The following is a 23,810-nucleotide window of genomic DNA, read 5'->3' on the forward strand; positions in this document are numbered from 1 at the left end:
AGGAAAAGAGATAAAAGAGGGAGATTACGGGAGTGCAGCGGGGCTCCGAGTGATGGGGTGATGTGAAGGACAAAGCAGAGATGAAATTGACTTGTTACCTTCAATGATGTGTTTTCTGTTGAGGCCTCTCTCGGTCTCTGCTCTGCAACAGGAGGGAAAGGAGTGCATGTCAACAGTGTCAACAAATACAAAATCACATACTTATGCACGTACACACACAACTCTCATGAACTGAAGTAGATAATTAAACATGCCAAACAAGATCCCGCATAACAAATTACCAACAAACCACTAAAGAGAAATACACACATTCGATGCTCCACATAGAGTGGGCCTGTGCATTGTGAAAACAGAACACTTGTTGTCATTGTTTGTCCTGATTACCAGTGACTTGTCGGTGACTCTCCATTTAACACGGCTTTGGTGATTTGAAGGGAGGAAAGACTAAATAGTCACCTGGTCAAAAAGTTTTATGTATGTACAACCAGGTTTCATCCAATCCAACTACTCTATATTTCAAAGAAAACTTTTTTCTTAATGATTTTAACACGATGATGTAGCCCAGAAACATATAGATGTGTACAACTCTTGTCAACTCCAATCAGCTGTTACCGAGTCACAGCCTTTCGACGTTAAACTGGATCATAACAAAGTTAATTTACAGAAATACTGTATTTATGCAGACATACTTGCACTTTTTGTTTATTAATTCCATTTTCAACTTTATACTCCTATTCCACTAATGTTTAAAGACAATTATACTTAACTTTTTTTAGCCTATCCCTGCCCACTTTGGGCAAAGGCAAGGTACACCCTGGACAGGTCATCAGTCTATCACATGGTCAACACATAGAGACAGACAGGAACGAGGACCATTCACGCTCTCATTCACACCTCAGGGCAAATTTGTAGAATCACCAATTAACCTGAGATGCATGTTCTTTGGGATTGGTGGGAGGAAGCCGTAGTACGCAGTAACCCAGAACTTTTTTGCTGTGAGGCGACAATGCTAACCACTGCACCACTGTCCCACCCGATAAGTAGACATATAAAACATAAATAGACATACCTTAACCTGAATTAATGTTTCTGGCTGTGTGACAAATGGGAGTCCAATAGTCTCTCTTCTTTTAGCTCTGTTTTGGTTTCCTGAGGGAGACATCTTGCTCTTGCGGCTAAATGCTCCAATATGTTCACGACCTGACATGTAGTGCTGAGCATGCAGTGTGCAGTGTGTTCTTCAGAGCTGCTGGTTTGTCAGTAGTATTACCTGTGTTGATTCATGCACTCTCTTAACTTTCCTTTTCCACTTTGTTCCTTTTCTTTTGTTTCTGCTCGAGTGTGTTTCTTTTTGCTTGGATGGCCTATTTGTCTTGCCTATCTTGCTTCATTTCACACTTTCTCTTTCTGCCTCCATCCTTCCTGTGGCGTTCCACTGTTTAGGGTAATATTAGCCTATCATGAACACATAAACATGCTGTCCCTGCTCCATATTAACATGTCCTCTCAGCTTTTGTGCAGAAGGAAGTGCATTAGAGAGCAAGTATCAAATGTGCAAATATCTACCTTACGTGGGGGTGAACGGATGCTTAACAAGCAGGCAGAGTCACAGCTCACTCAGTTGGGGGTTAAGTTGTTCTCTAAATCTACACAGGGTGAAGAGGGATTTGCAATACCTTGATGGTCGTCTGAGAGGCTTAAATCAAATTCATACAAGTCTAGTGTGCCACAAGTCTACTGAGCTACCTCAGATTTAAAAAAATGCCAGAAGAAATATGCGGATGTGCTGATGGAGGATCTACTTCCCTCTGTAGAGTTTTAGAAAGAGGGAATGTGACTAATGAAGATTGAGAGTAGGATACTTGAGCATGACAGCAGAAGCAGACATGACTCTTGGCAGTTTGGCAGTACTTGTAGGACAGTAAGGAAAAGGGGGTGAGAACATGACCACGGTGTAATTTTGTGAGCACATCCTCCATGTCTATCCCCCTGTGGTTTTTACATATGTTGGATCCCATGTCACGCTCTCTGCAGCTCTCTGCAGAAGTTTGAATGTGTAGCCCATTGCTGGTAAGATAGGCTGAACATCTGAGGAGGAGAATCAACACACACACACACACACACACACACACACACACACACACACACACACACACACACACACACACACACACACACACACGTATGCATAGAAACTTACTTTCCTCCCCAGTACAGCTTTGTGGTGATCACCAGGCTGGATCTCCTGATGGGAGACAGACAGACACATCACAGGGGCATAAAAACGATGAAAAGTTCCTCTCAAACAGATCTTTGAATGTTATACGGCGATGCCTGCACGTGTCCATGATGGCATGTGTCTGTGTGAGAGCAGCATAAGCCAGCGTATCTATCACAATTACTTAATAATCACTCAAGTGTCCTTCAGTGACCTTCCTGCAGTGTGAAGTGGCAGATGAGATGTGCTCCTTTTTCAAACATGTAACTTATCTAGCATGAAGAACCACAGAGGGACTATCTTCTCTGAAGCCTAATGAGACAGTGCCCCCTCTATGGAAATCCTCCATGCTTGAATGATTAATTATTCAAACAGATCCAGAGTCAAGGTGAAGGTGGGCAGAGAGCTGGTATGACTTGTTGAATGAGGTGATACACTGTCTTATCGCTGCAGCGTGTGCAGCAATGTAAAAGTCATATATAACATAATATAAAATGTCGTGTTCTGTGGCGGAGTCACACACTGTCATCTACCACACTATCATCCATCCATTCAAATATTGGATGGATCGGAAGAATATTACTTTTTCTTCAGCACTACCACGCGTTTTGTGCTTTTTGCTGTCATTGTCATTGTAATAACTTTAACTCAATTCACCTTTTCTCGTGCCACCATCAGCTCAATATTACCTGCAAAAGTGATGGCATTCCCACCAGCCTCAGCTGCATGTTTAGCATGCTACCACGACAAGCTCACACGGTAAATTAGTAACATTATACCGGCTACACATCGACGTGCTGGTATTATGAGCATGTTAGCATGCTGATGTTAGCATTTAGCTGAAAGCACAACAACCTACATACAGTCCAACAGCCCTGGTGCAGACTATTGATTTCTATTTTTAATTTATTGTTTTCTCTTATTCATATTGTATTTTTCTCTGAATGCTGTAAAAACTACTTACATGAAACAAACTTAACCTTCATAACTTGTTCAGACAATAGCCTGTGATGTGAGGTAATAAGTAATCATTGCTTAATTTTAAGTCGTTAGGCCAAAAAAAAATGACAGGGACAGCTGTTTAAGACAACAGTGGGCTTCCACCTCAAGGTTCACAAAGATATTTGTGGGTGAAAGAACCTCAACCCCGACCAACGCCTCTGTTACTGTTGGAGCACCAGCTGTGAACCAGGCTTTATCACCCAACATCAGTGCCTGACCTCAGTAATGCTCTTGTGACAGAATGGGAGCAAATCCCTGCAGCTAAGCTCCGAAACCTTAAAGAAAACAATCCTGGAGGAGTGGATGCCCTTACAGTGGAAAATTAAAGCCCATGGATTTGGAAGACGGAGTTCAAAATGTACATAAACAGCACGAGTTAAATGTTTGTGTTGACATACATTTGGCTATATAGTTTAAATACGTTCTAAAGCATATCCTTGAACCATTAAATTAAATATTTTTGCTTTGTTTAGAGACTTCACCTCCAGCACTTTTTCTTGATGATGTTTCCCAGGATTATCTCTGCTCTGTAAAGAAGAAACAACAAAAGATGATAAGATTAGATCTCACACTGCCTTGTCCTTTGCAGCCTGCAAGCATGAGTGTTATCTGCCACACATCTACAGCATGAATGCCTGATTAAAAATCAGAGGGAGTACAAGAAAAAGCATAAATGTCTCCTGTATTGTGCGCCTGAATTTTACCAGCAACCTTAAAATTAATATTCATCCCCATAAAGCTGCAGCGCGTCCCACACTACTCAGAGACGATGTCCAGGCCTATAACGTTAGATAGAACTATGACCATAATGGGGAGCCTCCAGTGATGAATAAGATTATGTAAATCACTTTAGAGTTGTGGCTACCTTTCATTTTAGGCTTCCTCAGGTGCATAATTCTTGGTCTGGGGCTGAACCTTGTTAACAGCTCATATTCTATGGGGAAAAGAGCTGACAAGACCAGAAAAGGTTTCTGTGGAAGTGAGATACAAATGGAAGACATCACTCACTTCCCCCCGGAGTAGACCTCAGCCGTGTCGAACAGGTTGACCCCACTCTCGTAGGCGATAGTCATCAGCTGCTCTGCGACCTGACACAGGCAAGAAAAGTTTCCCCTCATGGACCTCAGTGTGGTATAATAGACTCCTATAAATACTACCCAAATTACACTTCAAAAAGGATGAAAATTCCCTGAAGAAGCTGATGGAGAGTAAATATGTTTGCTGCCGAGCTACACATCACCAGGAAAACTGTACAGGCTGCTTGTTGATTAAAGTTGTTTACTGCTCAATATATTTCCCATATTTTTGAACCTAGTTGTGGTGCCTGCGGTTTTTCTTCAGAAAGGGGAGATGGGATCAGAGCGGAAGGCTTGTTCTGTCATGATGACTTCCTCCTTCTGTACCCGTCCCTTGTTGTGTTTCAGTGAATGTGTGTCAGTGTCAGTTCATCCCAGTGGTCATCAGGCAATGATGAGCTATCCCCCGTTCAGTGTTTTTCTCACTTCAAGGTCGGATCAGGGGGGTGGGAGGGGTATTCTGCTTAATATCTTGTGACAGGGAGGAATAAGACCTGACCATTTGCCCTTAGTAGAGACAAGATGAACTCAACAGTCTGCTGTGATATTGGGAAATTTATGTGATTACGGTGATTTGCTCACACAACATTTTACATCCAGTTACTCTAAATTGCTCCCATGGGTGCTACAAATTGGGAGTTGTAAACCGTCACAACTCCTCCCTGGTTGCATTTGGGTTTTGCTCATTCAAAAATAATGAAAGTCAACGTCTGATCATGAGCTGTGACAACTGAACAATGAATTTGACAGAAAGTCTTACCTCATCAGAGATCTGACCTCCGAATGTTACCCATGTTCCTGTTGAAGAAAATGTCAAAGTCAAAGTTTTGGAACAAACAAAAAATGCACAAGACTAAATCATTTTCGATGTGCATTAATTAAGACTTTGACATTTTTGGACACATGACAAAATGTCCCCTGCCCTAAAGCCGTCACAGCCAAATGTCAGTGTTGAGTGTTGATAGATAAAAGAGAAAAGGCCGCCTGCCATATACGTTTCCTGTGTTTGAACCCAAAACATGTACAAACAGAAATTATTTTTGGTGCATTTGTGACATTCAATGTATACCAACATCTCTTCACGATGAATTCAGTTTGGAGTTATGTTTCATTGGGCCTCATTCACTAATATATGTGTAGAAATGTCATTATTTTGTGCGCACGGTGGGATTCATGTCAAGTGCGTCCTGGCCAATTTTGTTCTCATCACCTTGCGTATGTAAGTGAATCTGAAACGGTGAAGTGGAGAGAGTGAAGAGAAGTTGACAGAGAAGGCAACAAAAACATTTTTTAAAAGTGTTTCCTCACGAGTAACTATGGTTAAAAGAAAATGATGCGTAGGCTGCTGTTACTGAGGCTGCTGTTTCCCCTGAATTGCACACTATGCCACAGATTAACACTTAGAATTTGATGACTGCAATAGCACAGATAGTATTTATCAGAGAGATAAAGCAGATATCCCCGGAAACTACACGGCTCAAGCTTTCTAAAAATGTCGGTGCCCTCGTCTGTGTGACAAAGTGTTGAGGAGATAATCGAAGTTGAATTTGCGTCGTCGTTACACTGTGCATGAAGCGCTGCATGGAAGTGATGACATCCAGCAAGATTAGCCACAGGTAATTTATTTCAGAATTAATATGGTATTGGAAATTATCTGTGAATATGTGAATATATGTGAATATTTTAATTAAGAGAATAATTGATATCTGGATTAAAGGGCGTCAATTTAATGTTTAGCTTATTTAATTAATTTGGTCAATGCATTAGTAAATTAATGTTTTTTTTATAATATTGTCATTTATTAAATTCTTTAGTAATGAATGAGGTTTAATTTAATATGCTAAAAGATGTGTTTACATTTTCTAAGACAGCCAGACAGTCATTTTTTGTTTGTACGTATGGTCTAAAGTCTTCCTAAATTTGTTCGCAGAGTACGAACAAATTCAGGAAAGAAAATATTGATGAATCCCAAATTTGTATGTCAAATGTTAGTACGCACGGTTTAAGCATAGATTTGTGCGTATGCACTGTTAGTGAATGAGGCCCAATATTTGGCTAAATCTTTTTTTCTTATTTCCCTAGAAAAGGATTGGTGCACATTGGGAGATATCCCCTGACATTATCCGTATAGATCCACTGATATGCTGATGATATAGTGATCTTTACAATAGTTACACAAAACACCAACTGCTTCAAAACTTACTGATGAAATGAATCACATCACAGCGTAGTTAAGCTGATCGCGTCTTAATTCAAATGTAATGCAATTTCTTCTCAAATCAGACATAATGATTCTAAGGTAAAAGCTACAGTTTGTCTGTAGTTCAAGTATCTTGTGTTTGGATTGACCAAAAAATTGTGCCTCATTCAATTTTCAATTCAAATTTCTTCTTAAAACCCACTTACTCCGTTTTTACAAAGATTTTAGCATTCACCAATGTTTTCTTATTTGGGATTTTTTTCTTAGGTAAAAACAAAATCTATGCACACTCAAGAGCACACTTACGCACGTCTGAGGGCTGAAATGTTTGTGCCAACTAATTGGTAAATGCATTTTCTTCAATTCAACAGTTGTATAATATTATAGCATTTCATCTACATTGACATTTCATTATAATTCACAATGGTTTTGAATAAACACTACATTAACACTCCGACGGAGGCTGTCTGTCAGTGTTTGGATGTCCAGGACCATCTGAGATCAGATCTGGGGCAGGTGAACAGGATCTGGGTGCAGGTCTGGAGATGCTGCTCCAGGCTGTTTTTTTTTTTTTTTTTCATTTTACATCCAGTACTTATGTTGCGCTATTAAATATGACATCCTTTTTTCTGTTCACCTCCTGCAGCAATACTTCCACTTCAGAACTGCTGTATTTGTTCTTCGGTCCGGTGCTCCATCGTTTTTCGGCATTATTTATGTTTCTCTCAACTTCTCTTTTCTTTCTCACTGTCTGTGACTCCGTGTGCACACGGCACTGACATCTCATGCCTTTTTATGGGCGTCGGCAGGGCGTTTATTTATGCTAATTGGGGACAACTGGCACACACTTTCAATGTACTAGGCCCGTGGGATTAATCAATCTAAGAACAGATGTGCTAACCAATCCGGGGTTGTCCTGAATCTGACATAGACCTTTTCTAAGGACATTTGTTAAGAACAAATTTAAGAAAAGTCTTAAGTAGATATTGGTGAATGAGGCCCAATGCTCTTTTATATATTATGCCAGTAATGTACAAAAAAGTCATTTCAATAATTTAATTTAAAATCTTTATAAGTAATAAACTCAATGATTGCTGAAACAATTACATTATATATGGATTGTGTAAACATTTATTTAAACATACAATTAAAGCTTGTGACCAGTGGTCAAGCAGATTTCAGAGCTGTAAAACTTGATACATTTATATTTCATCAGCTCATGAGTTCTTGTAGCTATTCGTTTTGTTTTCAAAATTTTTAGTTCCTTTCTAACATCTGTTAGCTGGTAAAGAAATGAAAATGATCCTGTTATGCTAACTCTGGCACATTGTGTTTCTGTTGAACAGTGAGCACTGTGCCTGTGAAATGTATAATAAAATATAATAAACATGTCTTGACTGCAGTCATGTACCGTGTTTTGGTGACACACTTACAGTCCCTGCTCTTGCTTTAAACAGCATCGGATGAACAAAATTTTTACAGTCTCCCAGTACTCTGCTGCCTGATCCTGTCACATGAAGCTAGTTTATATCTCCTACTAATAGGAAATAATGGAAAAACTGGTGGTAAACATGTGGCCAATGGTGCCAGAAGTATAGCAGCAGATATGTGGAGGCTCAACCTCTTCTAAACTGGCAACAACCAAAATTAAATCTATCAAATTATAATCTATACGACTGAAGCAGTGAAACAGTAAAACACAACAAAACAAATGATAGATGAACTAGTTTTGAGTAAAAACTATTTTTTTCCCCATGCTCTCATGACAGAGGGTATTTGGAAATAACTAATGTAATGCCAGACCAAACAAATGACTGTTTGCTGTCTTTGCAGCAATCTGTTGACAGGTACTTTGGTTCCTTAATATTCTTTATTCTTTATTTCCTCATTTGCCTTTTAATACTCTAAAAGCTTCATTATACTGCCCAGGGGAGCACGAGTTATCATTTAGCTTAACGTTCCATTTCCTCATTCTTTACTTTCAGCCTTCAATTGGTTGGTACAGATAAACAGACAGCACCTGTCATCTGTCAGGAGTTAAAACAGGCTCGATAAGTAATAGCAGCATTGAAGCTCAGCAATAAAAACCCATTGTATTTAGTCCCATGTCATGTGAGTTCCTCTCACTCTCTCTCACACACACACACACACACACACACACACACACACACACACACACACACACACACTGCACTAATGTACTGTATATACAGAAGAAAGAAGCTGTTAGAGGAGAAGATCAGTGCCAGTCTCATGTCTCTTCAGCGATGTAAGGCTTTTGCCAGCATCTGGTAACTTAGTTTAGCACAAACTTTGAAGTTGTGCTAAAGTAAGATACCAAGCTGCTATAGTAGCTTCCACTTTGTGCAGATGTGAGAATCATCTAACGCTCAAGACAGTGAAGTATATTTCCCAATCGTCGAAACTTCTCCTTTAAAATTTGATTATACAGTTGAGATGTTGGGAGATTTCCATGCTGAAGAAACATGTTTGATCCCCACAGTGAAATTGTTCTTTTCCTTCCGCCCAGCTACAGAAATCTGGTACAGCAAGGAATCAATGTTTTGCTCAAGGGCACTCCGTGGCTGATGCTTGCCAACATTAAGGCTTGAAACCAATTCCTTTCAGCTGATGAATGTTCATCCTCCTCAATATGCCTCCCTGCCTCCTCAACGTGCTGTTGCTAAATCTTAAAAAAAAAAAAAAAAAAAAAAAAAAAAATCACTACGGAAATGATTAACTGACTCATTCACAGATTTTCTTCAGTATCTGTTGGGCCTAGGCAGCAGAATCATCATCCCCAAGTTGTTATTTTGTCTCTAGAGACACACCCCCTTCAAGTTACGCACACGCGCGCACACACACACACACACACACACACACACACACACACACACACACACACACACACACACACACACACACACACATACACTGCAAAACACTACATACAGAAACACACACACATACAAGACATTTACTAAATGATCAGTCCTATCAAGATGAATGAGAGTGTTTACCCTTTGGTGTGCAGTGGATATGTGTGATAATTGAGCAACTTGTTTTCTAAAACCACTGCCATAGATTAAATATTAACAGGAAAAACATGAATGCTCTGCAAACAGCTTTCTGTTGTCTCATGACTTTCCATGCACATGAAAAATGCATGAAGTTTAGAGTAGGGTGAAACAATGTAATGAAATTTAAATATCTGTCCCCTTCAGCTTGGCTATTTCACTGGTCCTACTTCCTCTCTACAGACACACACACACACACACACACACACACACACACAAATAAGTTTAATTACACATGGATGCTTATGAAATAATTAGATATCTGCAATTTTCGAATGCTAATTAAATGTACTCACCAAGCCCCAGACAGGAAACACGCAACCCAGATTTCCCCAGGTTCCTGTGTGGGAAAACAAAGCATGATTAAAAAATAACACAGCGTTATTTAGACTCGAGATGTCATCAGTCAAATGTGATCGCAATTAAAACACTTCTGTATGTAGCTCCGGGCCAACAATGAATTTATGTCGAATCAAAACCAAAATCTATGTTGTTTCCAACCATAATTTGAGAGACTGAAATAAAAAAGCAACTGTAAAGGTTAGAGTAGCTAGGCCAAAAAAATCAATTGTAATTTTACTATGCAGGGTTTCATAATAACATTGTCTGATATCTTCCAATGAGATTGAGATGAAAAGATTGTCTAAATCTTCAGGTCACCTTTATCACCGGCACTGAATCTTAACAGGGAGATTATAGGGGGAAGGGCCGATGATTTATTCTGTCAATATTGATCCCACCTTCTTTTGGTGCAGTTTGGTACTTTTTGAGAAGTGTTAGTCTTTGCCTTTCCTCAGTCAACTGTCACTTCTTTTACTCTAAGCATTTGACCTAGTCTTACAGCAGGGGAGCACTTCAGTCCTTAGGCCTTTTACTGTTATTGTCTTCCCCACAAACTGCAGACAGCAAAGCACTGATGTTGTATTATATCAGCTTTCCTCAAGATAGCTCCTCACACATACACTATTTCTTTCTTAGCTCCCTTAATGTGTCCTCGTACCTATTAACCGTACAATAATATATGTCTGATCCTGATATATGTCTCCACCATAACAATTCAGTTACATCCAGCTGATCTGCAGCAATGCAGTGAGGCACTCCCAGCTCCCATTAACAACATGGCAGATAAAGCAAGACATCAGACTTCTTGCCACCCCTGAGTCTCAACTCTGCACTTCACATATAGTTTTACAATCTGTGCTGCATCAAGTCCAACTGAGAAGAGATCTCATGTGGTGTAAGCATTTAATTGCTTCACACAGACAAAGACTGCAAAAGTAGATTGTTCTCCCTCCAGCCGCTACAGGTGTCATCCCACAGTGTAATGGATGTGAACCGTAGGTGAAAGAAAACTGTGACAAGGGAATCGACAGCCCTGCCACGGCAACCACGGCTGTCTGATAGTGGAAGTGATGCAAAGCAAACGCTGTAAAATTGAGACATGTTCCTTTGACACAATCTTTGAGGCCACATGCACACACAACACCACTATCGTAAGAGAAACGCTTCATTTTGAGAGAAGAATATGTCCAAATAGGAACAGAAGCAGCCTCCAATTATGGTCTGGGAATTATGCCGTCTGCTCGGTGTTGCAGGCATTTACTCATTGCAACAAATGGGGCTGTAAAAAATACCAGCAGTCGTTTTCTCATGCCTGACCATTAATGGCCTGCGTCTGTCGAAATGATGGCGGACTAATTCCAGCCTGAGCTGTCTAACTGTGCCCTTAGCCCATTAAATTAGGTGTCCGAAACGGAAATGCATCAGTCATCAAGGCGGTGGTTTGACTGAGCTGCCAAGATTAAACAGTAAAACATATAAAAGAAAGTGTTTACATGTAAACATGGAGGGATTAGACACTTGTGGACTCATTGACGTGTTTTGATAGAGGCTTTGATAGCAGCATTACAGGAGAGAACCAGGAGACAGATGTCAGTGCTGTCACAAATCGTGGGATGCATTCTTGCCTCTAATATGGTGGAGGAGTTTCGATATTGTATCCTCCATCTCCCTGACGTATTACAGAGTGGGAGCCCTGATCCATGAAAGTGTGGAGGAAGGGCGGGACTGCAGGTTAGAAGTGTGTTACTGACTCAATCTGTGTGTGTTTGGTTGGGAGTTATTGAGGACAAACCTTGCTGATGTTGAGCAATGTTCATTGTGGTATTTATTGCCCGTTACTTCGGGTTAAGCGCCTGCGTAATGCCTGGAATAGCTGTAAATTGTATATACATGTATACATTCATTGATACTGTTCTCATGTTTACAGGAGCTCTTTTATGCACTCCCCCCACAATAAACAAGCTGACGACAGGGCAATTTAATTCCAAACAAGACTTTCTGCCCTGATGCTAACTCTTTTATATGGTGTTCCTCCATAAGCTAAAGCTTTTTTTCTGAGCTGCTTTCCTGTAAATGCATTATGCTGTCTTCATGACAGGAAAAAAAAATAAAAATAACGTTCAGCAGCCGGAAAAGCCGCCTTGCTTCTGCATTTTTTTCTACAGTGTTTTCTGTGGAGTCAGGAAGCAGCAACATCGGCCATACCTGATTATTAACTCCAGAACCTGCTGCAGTTCATTAATAGATCTGTCCGGGTCTGGGATGTGGGTGCCAGCGGAGTCTCTTTGCTAAAGAAGCTAATGATCCAAGGGATTACAGCAGGTCATTTGCAACAAAGGGAGGACACTGAATAATTATGTGTTTAAGAGAAAATGGGTGCTTGTGTGTATGTGGGAGACAGAGAGAAAAACCAGGGCTGCTGTGATGTACAAGCAGGATGTACAACTATGCTAAATATTATAATCATAAATGGTAACATAAGTACACAAAGGAGAAGACGACTTGTCTATACAAACTTGCACATAAACAACTTTGCAGCCAATGAGTGTGGCGCGGCCCCTCATGCTTGGATGGTGCTCAAAAGAAGCCTTGAAGTAAAATGACAAATGAGTCATTTGATGACGCCCCCTCACACAAACCTGTCACCACTTATGAACATCCTGCGACCCTACTGTATGTAGCTGCTTCTATTCTTAGTGGATCTCTAGTTGAAATGAAAATATCAAATTAACATCTGGCTGATATATGTTGCTTCATATTGAGCTTAAACCTTTGGAGGAATGACCTCTTTGTGGGAGGATGGTTTTTTTCTTCCTGGAAGAAGCCTATATGGCTCTCCAGGCACACTGGGGCATTTTGATTCATTTCCTGACGCTGGATTGTTGAAATCAATATTGGTCAGCAAACACTTTTGTCAAGGTTATGAGTAAACAGATAAAACTCCTCACTCGCAGGGGATTAATGTAGACTAGGCAAACCCACACAAGCCAACCTTGATGGGCGGAGAGATTAGACTACACCCACCTCCTTGGTTCCCACCGCTCTCTCGATGGCAACCATAATGTTGTTATCAAAATAATTCAGTACAGGGGAGAAAGGCGGGTCATATTCTAAATATACCAAAACCATGTGTGTGGGCAGAAAGAAAGTTGGGAAGTGGAAGCAGGCACTTTGAGGGAAATAGATTAAGAATGAAAGAAAAACTGCAGCAGAGTTGCTGGGGGGGAAAAAGCGCTGATTAAGATGATGGAGATGAGATGAAGAGAGCGCGATAAAGATAAAGAGAGAGACAGAAACTGAGAGGCACTAGCAGCAGACTGAAGCTTGCAGAGTTGCAAGTCCAAGCCTAAAGTCTAAGCAGATCAAACGCCCTCTACAGATAAAGCATTCTATATGACAGAGAATGGGAAATAGGAAATGACAGCCAGCTCCCTACAGGGCTCTGCACAATGTGCATGTTTGTATGGTGTGTGGGGGAGTGTGTGTAATAAAGAGCCAGAGTCTGGACACGACTTTCTGCTTTGTTTTACCACAGGGCCGAAATCAACCTCGCTCCATTTTTTTTATTTTTTTTTATTTTCACGGAGCACACACAGATTCAACAAACACTCTTTAAAATGCTGTTCTTTTTTATTGTCTTCTGGGAGTTCATTCAAAACGCTCTGGCACTTCTTTTTCTTTCATTTAAATACACTCATGTGAGTGATGGGTCGATAATCTCAATAACTATTTCAGGAAGAGACACATGACTGATGCTAGTGATCTGCTGGTTGACCCTGTAAAAACATGTGGGCAGATCTGAAGTGGTTGATTCAGAGTGGTGTGGATTTCAGAGAGAGCGAGGCAACATGGACAAAAAAAAAAAAAGAAAAAGAAAGAATTCACACCATGATAAAACTTAGTGACAGAAAATACATGCTGAACATACGATATCTTGCCTAACTTCTCATGTAGACGGTCAACCTTTTGACCTCAAAGATCAGTTGGTGTTTTCTGTGACATTTAATTAGTGTACACTGTCATGAAGACGAGAAAGGAAGGCTCAGATAGATTCAGGGTTAGGGCTATCTGATTGTTTGATTTGTGCAGCTCAGTCAGCAAGCACCTAATCCAAAATCATTGTACTAAATTAGGATTACACACATGCTGTGGTGCTTTCCTTCTGTTTTATCTTTCCAATTATCTTTGCGATTACAGTCTCTTCGCAGAAGTCAATTAAAGATAAAGAGTAAAAATTGTGTTTGCAAGGAAACACTTTAATAAAAACCATTGTGTTTCCAGAAAACCATTTTAGATTTGCTCTTTAATTAAAATGCAGTAAATCCATGCAAACTTCCAGATTTTTTTAACTGAGAAGCTGTTTGGGTTTTTACCGTTGTGGGCTTGTTTGGTCTTAAGGCAGCTCCATGCTACAGGGCTCCTTTTGTGCCATTCTCTGGCTCATATTATTAGATCTATACAGCAGAATGGCTGAGACAAGCTCTGAACTAAATGATGTTGGAACATAAAGGCATTTATGCTTTTGAAAGGTTGATGGAGACCTTTGTTGTGTGATGAAAAACTAGGCAACCACAGTGTAGCGGATTCAATTTATAATAGCCACTGACTGGAAACACTGCCAAACAGTGCATCTCAGAGCAAAAGCAGCGTGATCAGCTCCATGACTGCAGAAATGCATGAAGTCATGCAAACAGACATCTGCACACGCAGTAATATATTCAAGGTCTACTGCAAAACACAAACAAACACACAGACAAACAAAAACAAGGCAAATAATGATATAACTTGCATCTACAACAACAGAGGATCTGTGGTCAAGCAGACAGGAAGAAGTTGCATCAGTCCTACAAACTGCCTCTGTAATCACAAGCTTACGTAGGCTTTGTCTAAATTCATTTAAGGATCTGTTGTACAAAAAGATGAGGATTTCTTGCTCACTAACTTCTTAAAAAGAATCTACAGTGATGTAATCAAGATGTCCTTGACTGAGCTGATTAACATACAGTAACAAGGAAGTAGTTTCTGACTTTGACAATAATATAACGCAGGTTATCAGTAAAGTTCCATACTGATGAGATCTAAGCAGAAGAAATCCATCCTTAGCTGTCGATGATTTAGGAGACTCTGGAGAAATGATAGTGTCTAGAAAAAGTCACTTACACCAGTATTTTTGCTGGAAAGTCTGATAGCCCGTTGCTTTGTTAAATAGAGGGGCTCTAAGAGGAAAAGATTTTTAATTAAAAGGATCGAGCTGGAGGCATAGCAGACGCATCCATGAGTGCAAGAATGGCATTCACTGTGAGGCGGCTTTACGCAAACAAATGGGACACAACTCTGATAGTTTCCTCCAAAACTTCAGCTCAACAGTGTGAAAAAAAATGACCAGAATGAACCACATTTTTGGACTATTCCATATGCACAAAAAAACCCATTTCATGTGACGGCTTTACGCATTACTCACACTGTCGACACAGCCTGCATCCGCAGGAGTCAACAGGAGGGATTTTTGCATGCCCATCTGCAGCACAGCTCTGAAGCAACCAAGCGGAACCTTCCCCGAACCTTCTGGACTGTCAAAAGGCCTTCTGCTGTCTAATGACCGTTATGAACATCAATCCGGGCAACCGAAGGCCTCCCGACCAGGAACCAGAAATCATCTGCAGCACAACTTGTGAAGCAAAGAACAGCATGTTTTCTTACATCACATATTTTGGCCACGATGCGTGCTGTTTGTGGGTTTGTATTTTATTTGAAGAGTAAGAAGAGGTCAAACAGCTTTGAAAGGTTGCAACCAGGGGGACACTACAATTAGAACTACATTATACTTGGATCGCCATGACAACGAGAATGCTGAGGGTGGTGGTATTATTAGTTTATGCTCGCTTGCGCTGCACACTACATCTTCTGCTTCAACTTGCTACGCCTTCAGATGTTCCCATTGTGGAGCCTCAATGCCGTGCACATCAAATGCACATACAGAACATGCACTCGTGTATGTAATGCGATGTGCGAATGCATACGCCCACAAGTGCTCACACTCTCATCATTGAGAAGATTCCGTGATAGAAGATCACAGAGAAAACTTGAAAGAATTTGTTCAACACAGATTTAGTTGTGGAATTGGCATCACTACAAGAGAAAGAAATTCCCTGTCAGATAGCGTCCAAAGCAATGCAAGCTAGAGGTTTGGCTTCTCCAAACCTCTAACGTGCATTGCTTTGGGGGAAACAGATAAAGATAAAGATAAAGATAAAGAAGAGAGAAATAATAAATAAATCAGACAAACAGGGAGCAGAAAGGAGACGTGACAGATGAGATTTTTCATCCAATATTTGTTTCTCTGTGGTAAAAAAGGGGGATTTGCTGAAGGCTGGATAAAGTTTTACTGCCAACATCATCCACTCATTTTTACAACTAGCTACACAAGGGATCAAATTGTTCTTTTTTTCCTGGATGTAACTTTAAAAAAAAAAAAAAAAAAAAAAAAAAAAAAAAAAAAAGCTGCACAGTGGATTTGAAAAAAATTCAGCACAATTCCCAAATCAATCTTAGGAAATGAAAAAAAGAGAAAAGTTTGTAAGCTGTAAAGTAGTTTGTAAGCTGTAAAGTAGTTCTCACAGCGGAGTCACCGGGCTTTTTTAACGCTGAAAGCAGATTGAAGTTGGCCATTTCAGTGTTGTTATGGAAACGAGATGAGATTGTGTGACAAGCAGACACTTTTCACATTTAGCTGCTCCACATCCAATCTGCCCATATTCTGCTAATTGCCTCTTTTCTGTGAACTGACCCGAGTGCCCCAATTTTCTCTGTCAGTCAGTCTCTAATTCTCCGTGTCTTCAAGTCTTTTTGTTCTTTCTTTCATCCCTCCTCTCAAACTCCTTCCCTTCCCTTCCCGTCGTCCTTTCTCTTCTGTGTCTCCCTCTCGGTGTGTCTCTTGATCCCAACACTGTAAACGATGATGTCACCCTCTCCAGTGAGTTAACAGTGTGAGGTGAAAACTACTATTTTGCTCCTGCGGTCTGGGTTAAGAGCCCACTCACTGAGATAAAGGAGCATTGTTTACTTGGCCCAGCCTGGTTACAACTCCCACACAGACACACATGGAGAGCACTGCCGCCCGGCATCGCTCAGCGTCACTGTCACACTTTTCACTTTCCTTATTGAGAACAGTCAAAGTCTTAAAGTGAGCCCTTAAAGATCGAACTCAGGGTTGAGGCACAGACTGTATATTAGCCATAATATAATTTATGTTTCACAACTTTTTAATCTAGGAGGAAATAAAGCTTGGTGTGCCTGAAGAAGTTTATCTTTCTATCTGTCTATATTACCAGGTCAAAATACATTATCTCTGTCTTTCAATTACACATGCAAGCACTTAAATTAAATTGTTCATTTCTGAAACTCTTGGCAATCCAAACAACATAAACTGTCCCACATCATAGTTTGCGCGCGCACGCACACGCGCACACACACACACACACACACACACACACACACACACACACACACACACACACACACACACACACACCATCCCACTCATCACCTGTCACTGCTCATACATCTTCATTTTGTTTTCTACCATTTTTCCTCAATATTATTTTGTGTTTTCTGTCAGATGAATTTTCTTTTGCTCACAGTCAGGATTGTGGCCGTCTTTCACGGCACACATTGAGCAGAGGGGAGAAGACTGAACTCACTGAAGTGAGCACACCTCCTCCTTCTACCTCACTCTCCTCTCTCACACAGCCTCCATCACCATCAGTTTACGTACCGGTACTTCATGCCGGTGAGCTTGCCGGTGGACTCCTTGAGGTTGTGGTGGTAGCGGTGGGTGAAGGAGCCCAGGCTGCGAGCTATCAGGGCCACCGTGCGGAAGCGAGCCCTGGCCTGGCTGGCTGTGTTGGGGCTGGTGGCATTCTGCTTGCTGTGCTCGCCGTTACGCGGGGCCTTCAGCCCGTGGTCCGTACATGCAAAGGACACCTGCATGGCTGTTGGCAAAGGCCACTACAGCCACTCCAAGACAAACAAGGCTTCGTTTGCAGCCTTAAAGTGCTTAAGAGTGTTTTTTCGGTCTATTGAACTTAGATTTTGTCCTGGTTCTTGTTCTTGTTATGTGAAGCTGAAATTCAGCGGTCCGGGCCAGCTCTTTCTGGTGCTGCTGAATCTCATGTGGAAATCACAGGAAGGAATGATGGGAGCACGAGATTATTCAGTTTCTTTTGAGAGAAGAATCTCAAACTGGTGTTTCGTCAAGATCGGATATGTCAGGGGTGCAGTCCTGGCCGGTTTGTGAGGAGCTGAGACGTGGATCCTGAGCTGGTCGGACTCCACCTGAAAATATGAGAGAGGATGGAGATGGAGGGAGAAGGATCAAGAGGAGATAGTGAATGAGCCTCTTAAAAGAGTCATCCAGTGGAGAGGAGCACTTGACTAGAAGAGAGAAAAAAAAAAATCCTGACAGATCTAAAAGAAACAATCCTGCAAAACATCTTTGTATTTTTTTTTTCCATGCTGTTTTCCTCAGTTCAACGCCTCTTGCTCACATCTCTAAGCTCCTTAAGCGCAGCAATGTGTAGAATGAGCACCATTCTGCCCTAGTTTTTCTATCTCCTTTTTCTTCGTCTGTCCTGCTTCATTTCCCTCACCCCTTTCCATATTTTTTCCACTTTTTCTTCTCAAATAATGACTCTTGCTTTCTATTTCACTTAACAAAGTCAGCCTCTACTGCCGCTAAGCCTTTTAATGAAACATCTGGAGTGAGGAGAGTAACACTGCACCACTACAGTGTGCTCTTGACACTGTGTACACACACACACACACACACACACACACGCACACACACACACACACACACACACACACACACACACACACACACACACACACACACACACACACACACACGATCAATGACACTCCGTCACTCATGTCACACCTCTTAAAAACAAGGTCAAGCTTTCACAGAGCCGCGGATGCTTGCAAATAAATGCTGTACATGCACAAATGTTGTCCGAAAGATAGCAGCATTCGCTTCGACTCACAGCACACACATATATACTGATATAAGTGTTCTTACACACACCGACTTGCCAGGCGCTCTTTGGGAAACAACGATGAGGCAGGAGGAGATTCTTGGTTGACGTCCGCTCTCCGACTGCAACTTTGCGAGGGGATCAAGTGGTGTTACACGGAGAGCAGAGGTCCCGCAAAGATCCGCATCCCAACGGAGGCAGCGTCTCCCACAGCTGTCCTCAGACCCAGCAAGCAGCCTCTTCCCGTCTCCAAAGTTGTCGAGCAAGTCGCAGAGCTTTTATGGTGCCCGGCTTTGCAGCAAGAGTGCTCTGTTTGATAAAGGGACCCTGGAATGGTAATGGACAAGCAGAGAGGAGGAGGAGGAGGAAGAAGAGGAGGAGGAGGAGGAGGAGGAGGAAGAGAAAGGAGGATACATGGTACCTCACTTCAGGGAGAGGAGAACAGATGCAGTGAGGAAGCGAGGAGCGGCGTGTGTTGAGCGTAGAGAGAGTGAGCGGCTCCCTGAATGAGGGAGAGAGACTGTGTGTATGGGCTCCCGGCTCTGACTGACTGGCTGGAAGAACTGCAGTGTTTTCCACTATGGCGCCACACACTCGGGGAGAGAGAGAGAGAGAGAGAGAGAGAGAGAGAGAGAGAGAGAGAGAGAGAGAGAGAGAGAGAGGCAGATTGTGAATGGAAAGCAAGAGAGCACCGTTGATGTGACTTGATGTCTGTGTTCATTTACTTAAAGAAATCCTCCTTCGGCAGGAGGTGGAATTAAAGCTGGTTAATTACAGTAACATAAAGTGGACATCACAGACACCTGTAAAAAATTTTTTTAAAAATCAGTGTTTACGGTTTTGTTCAGCTATAGTTCATTGCAGTCTTGTAAGGAAGACCTTCCCTGACGAGAGCAGATGTTAAATACAGACCGGTTAAAGAGGTACAGTGAATTAAAGCGGAAATAAGTGTTCAAGCGTAGCAGCGTCTCACTTTCCTCCCCACTGAGCAATAGTGTGACAATGCAGGATTTCATGGTTCATTGAACATCCATACACCTCGAGGCCGACGTGGCTTTATTTAGATCGTTGTGATTGCATTTAATAGCAGTAGACACTTATAAGACTCAGCTCAGGAGGGCCCCGTCTGTTTTAATTTTCTCAACTCTGATTTAAGGTATTTTTTTTTAATTATTATTATTATTATTATTTTTACAGACGTGTGGAAAACTCCCTCCGGCGCCTCTTAAAACATTATGCAACTGTTTTCACATCTGTTTCTTCCCCCCCTCCCCCCCGTGATGAGGAAACTGATCTTGGCGTGCACAAATTGGCGGAGTGCACCTTTTAAAAAAAAAAACGCAACCTTTTAGAAAAACCGAGCGAAGCTGCATCGGTTCTGGTGTGCTGCCGCTTCTGCATCTCCTCCAGCCTGCTTGTCTGCCTTGCGCGTTTCCGTTTGCTCGCCATTGCTCTGGAGAGGTAACGGCGCTGTCTTTAATGCCACCGGCACCTCAAAAGGCTTCAATTTATTTCGCTGTTGATCCCATTTAAAAGTGTGTCAGTCAAAAGCGTCAGCCGGAACTGTTACATTCTCAATTCCCAACAGGTCGATGATGCCGTTGCCCCGAGGCAAAGCGCTCGGCTTTAATTGCTCCGGTAAGAATAGAGTTCTGAAACTTTATTGCAAAGGCACAAACCTCCGTGTACGGTGAGTGCGCACACGGTGAGATGAGCAAAGCGTGATGCTGCACGGAGAGACTGATAAATCCCTTTAGAGCAACCTAATCCTGGATTTCCAACAGTTCAGAACATCTGTCACCGTAGCTTGATAGCGCTGCCTGCGGTTCACCGAAACATTGCATCTATTTATAAAGATAGCAGGGCTTTTTCTTTACCCATAATGCCACACAAATAAAGTAACATTAGATTTTTGTTTTTGTTTTTTTGTCACATAATTATAGCCTTGTAAACAGTCTGCTGCTTGACTAAAAGATTTCTGTGTTCCACATTTTACTGTCGTGTTCAAAAGCTATTCGGTGTCTAATAGATGGTTTTTCTTATCAACACTAACCTCCTGTTGATAAAATGAGATAATGAAAGGGGGGAAACCTTTCCAAGCAGTCTGTGACGTCACTGCTGCAGCAATCCTTCCTCTCTCTACTCGATCACTTCTGAATATTTCTCTCCATCCCTCTTTTTGCAACATCCCCCCCCCATCTGTTATCTCCTTTCTCTCTTCCCCTTTTCCATCTCTCCGCTCTAAATCGCCTTTTACGCCAGCAGTCCTCCTCGCTCCGAGTCCAAAATCTTTCCTCTATGCTGCAGATTAGACCGGAGGTGCAAGTCATTGTGATGCGTTGTGCATACAACACCACAGACACCGGAGCATCGGTTGTTTAATTTGCCCTAATAGTGTGCTACTGGCTCTGTGTAGACACAGTGCTCACAGTTATGAAGCACTACAAATTTCACTGCGGACCGGCAACATGCATGAACGACTGATGAAGCAGCTCAACTCTGAACGTGACATGAGGGGAGAAAATGAGGTTTCGACTGAAAACACGAGATCATCGTGACCAAAACCATCCTTCATCATCACAGCATGAAAACCATCCTTTCTGTCACCTACTATAATATCACATTACCATAATCAGCCCCCTTACTACTATCACCGTGATTTTCACCACTACAATTATGACAATTCCCATCATTATCGGCAGCATCGTTATCAGGCCTGCTTCTGACAGAACCTCGTCTCGGGTTTGATTCCGCTGCATACAGTGACGCTGACTAACGCTGACATCTTTATTATGTCAGCTCCTACAGATGCCTGGTGACCTTATGAGGATGCCCAACAGGCATGAGGCCTCAAAGTGGGGTATTGAATGATAGAGGGAAGTGAATGCAGGTCTATTTATCTCTAACGGTGAAGCACTCAGTGGTTCATAGATTCAGTATTGATGAAAGATTTGTGTACCCGCAGACTGTCAGCCTCTTGATAAATAACTTGCGAGTACACTTCGAAGTTTTAATGAAACAACATTTGCCTTGGGCAACAGCTCAACCTAAATGAACCGGGGGATGGATCACGTTTATTTGTTCAGAGTAAAACATGGCCTCCCTGAGGTCATTGCAGCTTTATCAGTTTTAGGTGCGATGCATACAGTTTTGTTTTCGGCCAATTAACTTTTTAATGTCATTGTAATCAGCAATTATGTTACTACTATACCAGAAAGGGTTACCATTAAAGAAAAAGTCTGACATTGTGAAGTAAGCTTTTCTGCAAGTGTTTACATAGGGATGTGTACTTTATGGCATCGACTGAATGGCTTCAATACAATCTGGTATCCAAAATGCCTTGCCATTCAGTATCAAATTCCAGTGGCTACATCCACACTAATAAGTTTTCATTTTAAAATGCATAACTTTTGCCATGTTTAGGCAGGAGTAGCTAAATCATGAGAGTCAATGAGCCAATACATACAAAGGCTCTACTTGGGTGGTAGATAGTCACTTGGTACTTAGTAGCTCTAAAGTCAAATAATTAACATGGTTAATATTGATTCAGTGCATACAAAAATAAAAAAGTAAACATGACAAGTAGATAGTGTTTTTACAGCAAAACTTCAGATTTTGTGAAAAACCTGTTTATTTGCTTTCTTGCTGAGTGTTAGATGAGGAGATTGAACCAACTCTTTGCGCCTGGACCCTAATTATGAAACTACAGCCAGCAGCAGGCTAATTTAGCTTAGCACAAAGGAGGGGGGACAGTCTGCCAAATCCAACCCAACCAGCACTTCTTACACTAACAACAGTCGTCTGTTTTGTGCACAAAAACATAAAAATGACCAAAACAAACAAACAGAAAATAGCCAAAGCAGGCTCGAGATATTTCCACTGTTTATGCAAAGTTAAGCTGATGGTCTCACGGCCTTTGTCATTTATCATGCAGACATTAAAATAACATCAGTCCAGCCACTATACCCTACCAGTTTATCACAGCAACACAACACAGCAACTATGGAAACTGTCATTACATTTAACAACTGATCATTGCTGTTCACTTGCTGATTACTTTCTTGCTGCTATGACTTAAACATCAAGTCTTTTTTTTTGTATTATTACTTATTCATATGCTCCGTCTTTCTGCAGTACTGAAACTGACAAAGTCACTGAGCACAATTTTTCTAATGGTGGCCTCATGTGCCTTACACATCGAGTCTAATTACAGAGGGGAATTAGTGCTCGATCCCGCAGTGCCAAGAAGGACTCTTTCTTATCAGGAAGTGATGAGAGTATTAGGTATTTAACAGGACATGGACCCTCTTGAGCTGTATTAAACTTTAATCCTTTCTTCCAGTGGTTTATAAATGATACAAATTGGAGGGAATTGACAAACAGGCCGTTGTTTACCCTGACTTGGAGACAGATTCACACTTACTTGAGCAGATGGAAAGAAGATGCATTTCATTACAGAATCAACATGACAACACTAATTTAGTGTATGGGGTGTAAATCCTGGCTGCTGCAGTTTTCCTTTAACAAGCTCTCTGTCTCTACGTAGGATGCTGCAAAGTGTTCTGAATTTATAGCATTAATCTGAATGAACTACACCTTCAACAGAAAACAATATCCTACCTGTGGACCATGCCGGCACAAGGTTGAGCAGATGCCTGAAAAAAATGGTTGTGTACATGAAGAAAGTCCCCCAAATTCTGCTGCTCTCCAGGTCTGCTGGCTTCAAAACTTTCTGAAAGAGAAGTGGTAGGGCTCGAGGGGGACACTTTGGCTCCTGCCCCCTGCCTCTGCTGGATGGAACTGGGGCAGCGATCCAGCCTCAGCCCCCCTCTGTGCCTGGGCACGGGGATCTCACTGCAG

The 23,810-nt window shown here is 41.6% G+C and overlaps 1 protein-coding gene across 2 annotated transcripts in view; it reads right to left on the bottom strand.

Moving 5' to 3' along the window:
* Positions 1-19,529, bottom strand: part of kcnab1b (potassium voltage-gated channel subfamily A regulatory beta subunit 1b) — a 31,130-nt gene extending 11,601 nt beyond the window's left edge. The window contains exons 1-8 of one of the 2 annotated variants that reach the window (XM_069157225.1): positions 19,001-19,529; positions 17,690-18,249; positions 9,870-9,913; positions 5,057-5,094; positions 4,229-4,308; positions 3,703-3,747; positions 2,201-2,245; positions 99-142 (exon numbers count right to left, since the gene is read on the bottom strand). In XM_069157225.1, coding sequence (XP_069013326.1) covers positions 99-142; positions 2,201-2,245; positions 3,703-3,747; positions 4,229-4,308; positions 5,057-5,094; positions 9,870-9,913; positions 17,690-17,904 — 511 coding nt within the window. In that variant the 5' untranslated portion in view covers positions 17,905-18,249; positions 19,001-19,529. Of the gene's footprint in view, positions 1-98; positions 143-2,200; positions 2,246-3,702; positions 3,748-4,228; positions 4,309-5,056; positions 5,095-9,869; positions 9,914-17,689; positions 18,250-18,994 lie in introns of both variants that reach the window. The other variant, XM_069157226.1, reaches the window with a different exon arrangement.
* Between the last annotated feature and the right edge of the window lie 4,281 nt (positions 19,530-23,810).

The sequence above is a fragment of the Embiotoca jacksoni genome, unplaced genomic scaffold, assembly GCF_022577435.1.
Source record: "Embiotoca jacksoni isolate LCO1_2020_lvr unplaced genomic scaffold, fEmbJac1.0.p SCAF_22, whole genome shotgun sequence".
Lineage (NCBI taxonomy): Eukaryota > Metazoa > Chordata > Actinopteri > Embiotocidae > Embiotoca > Embiotoca jacksoni.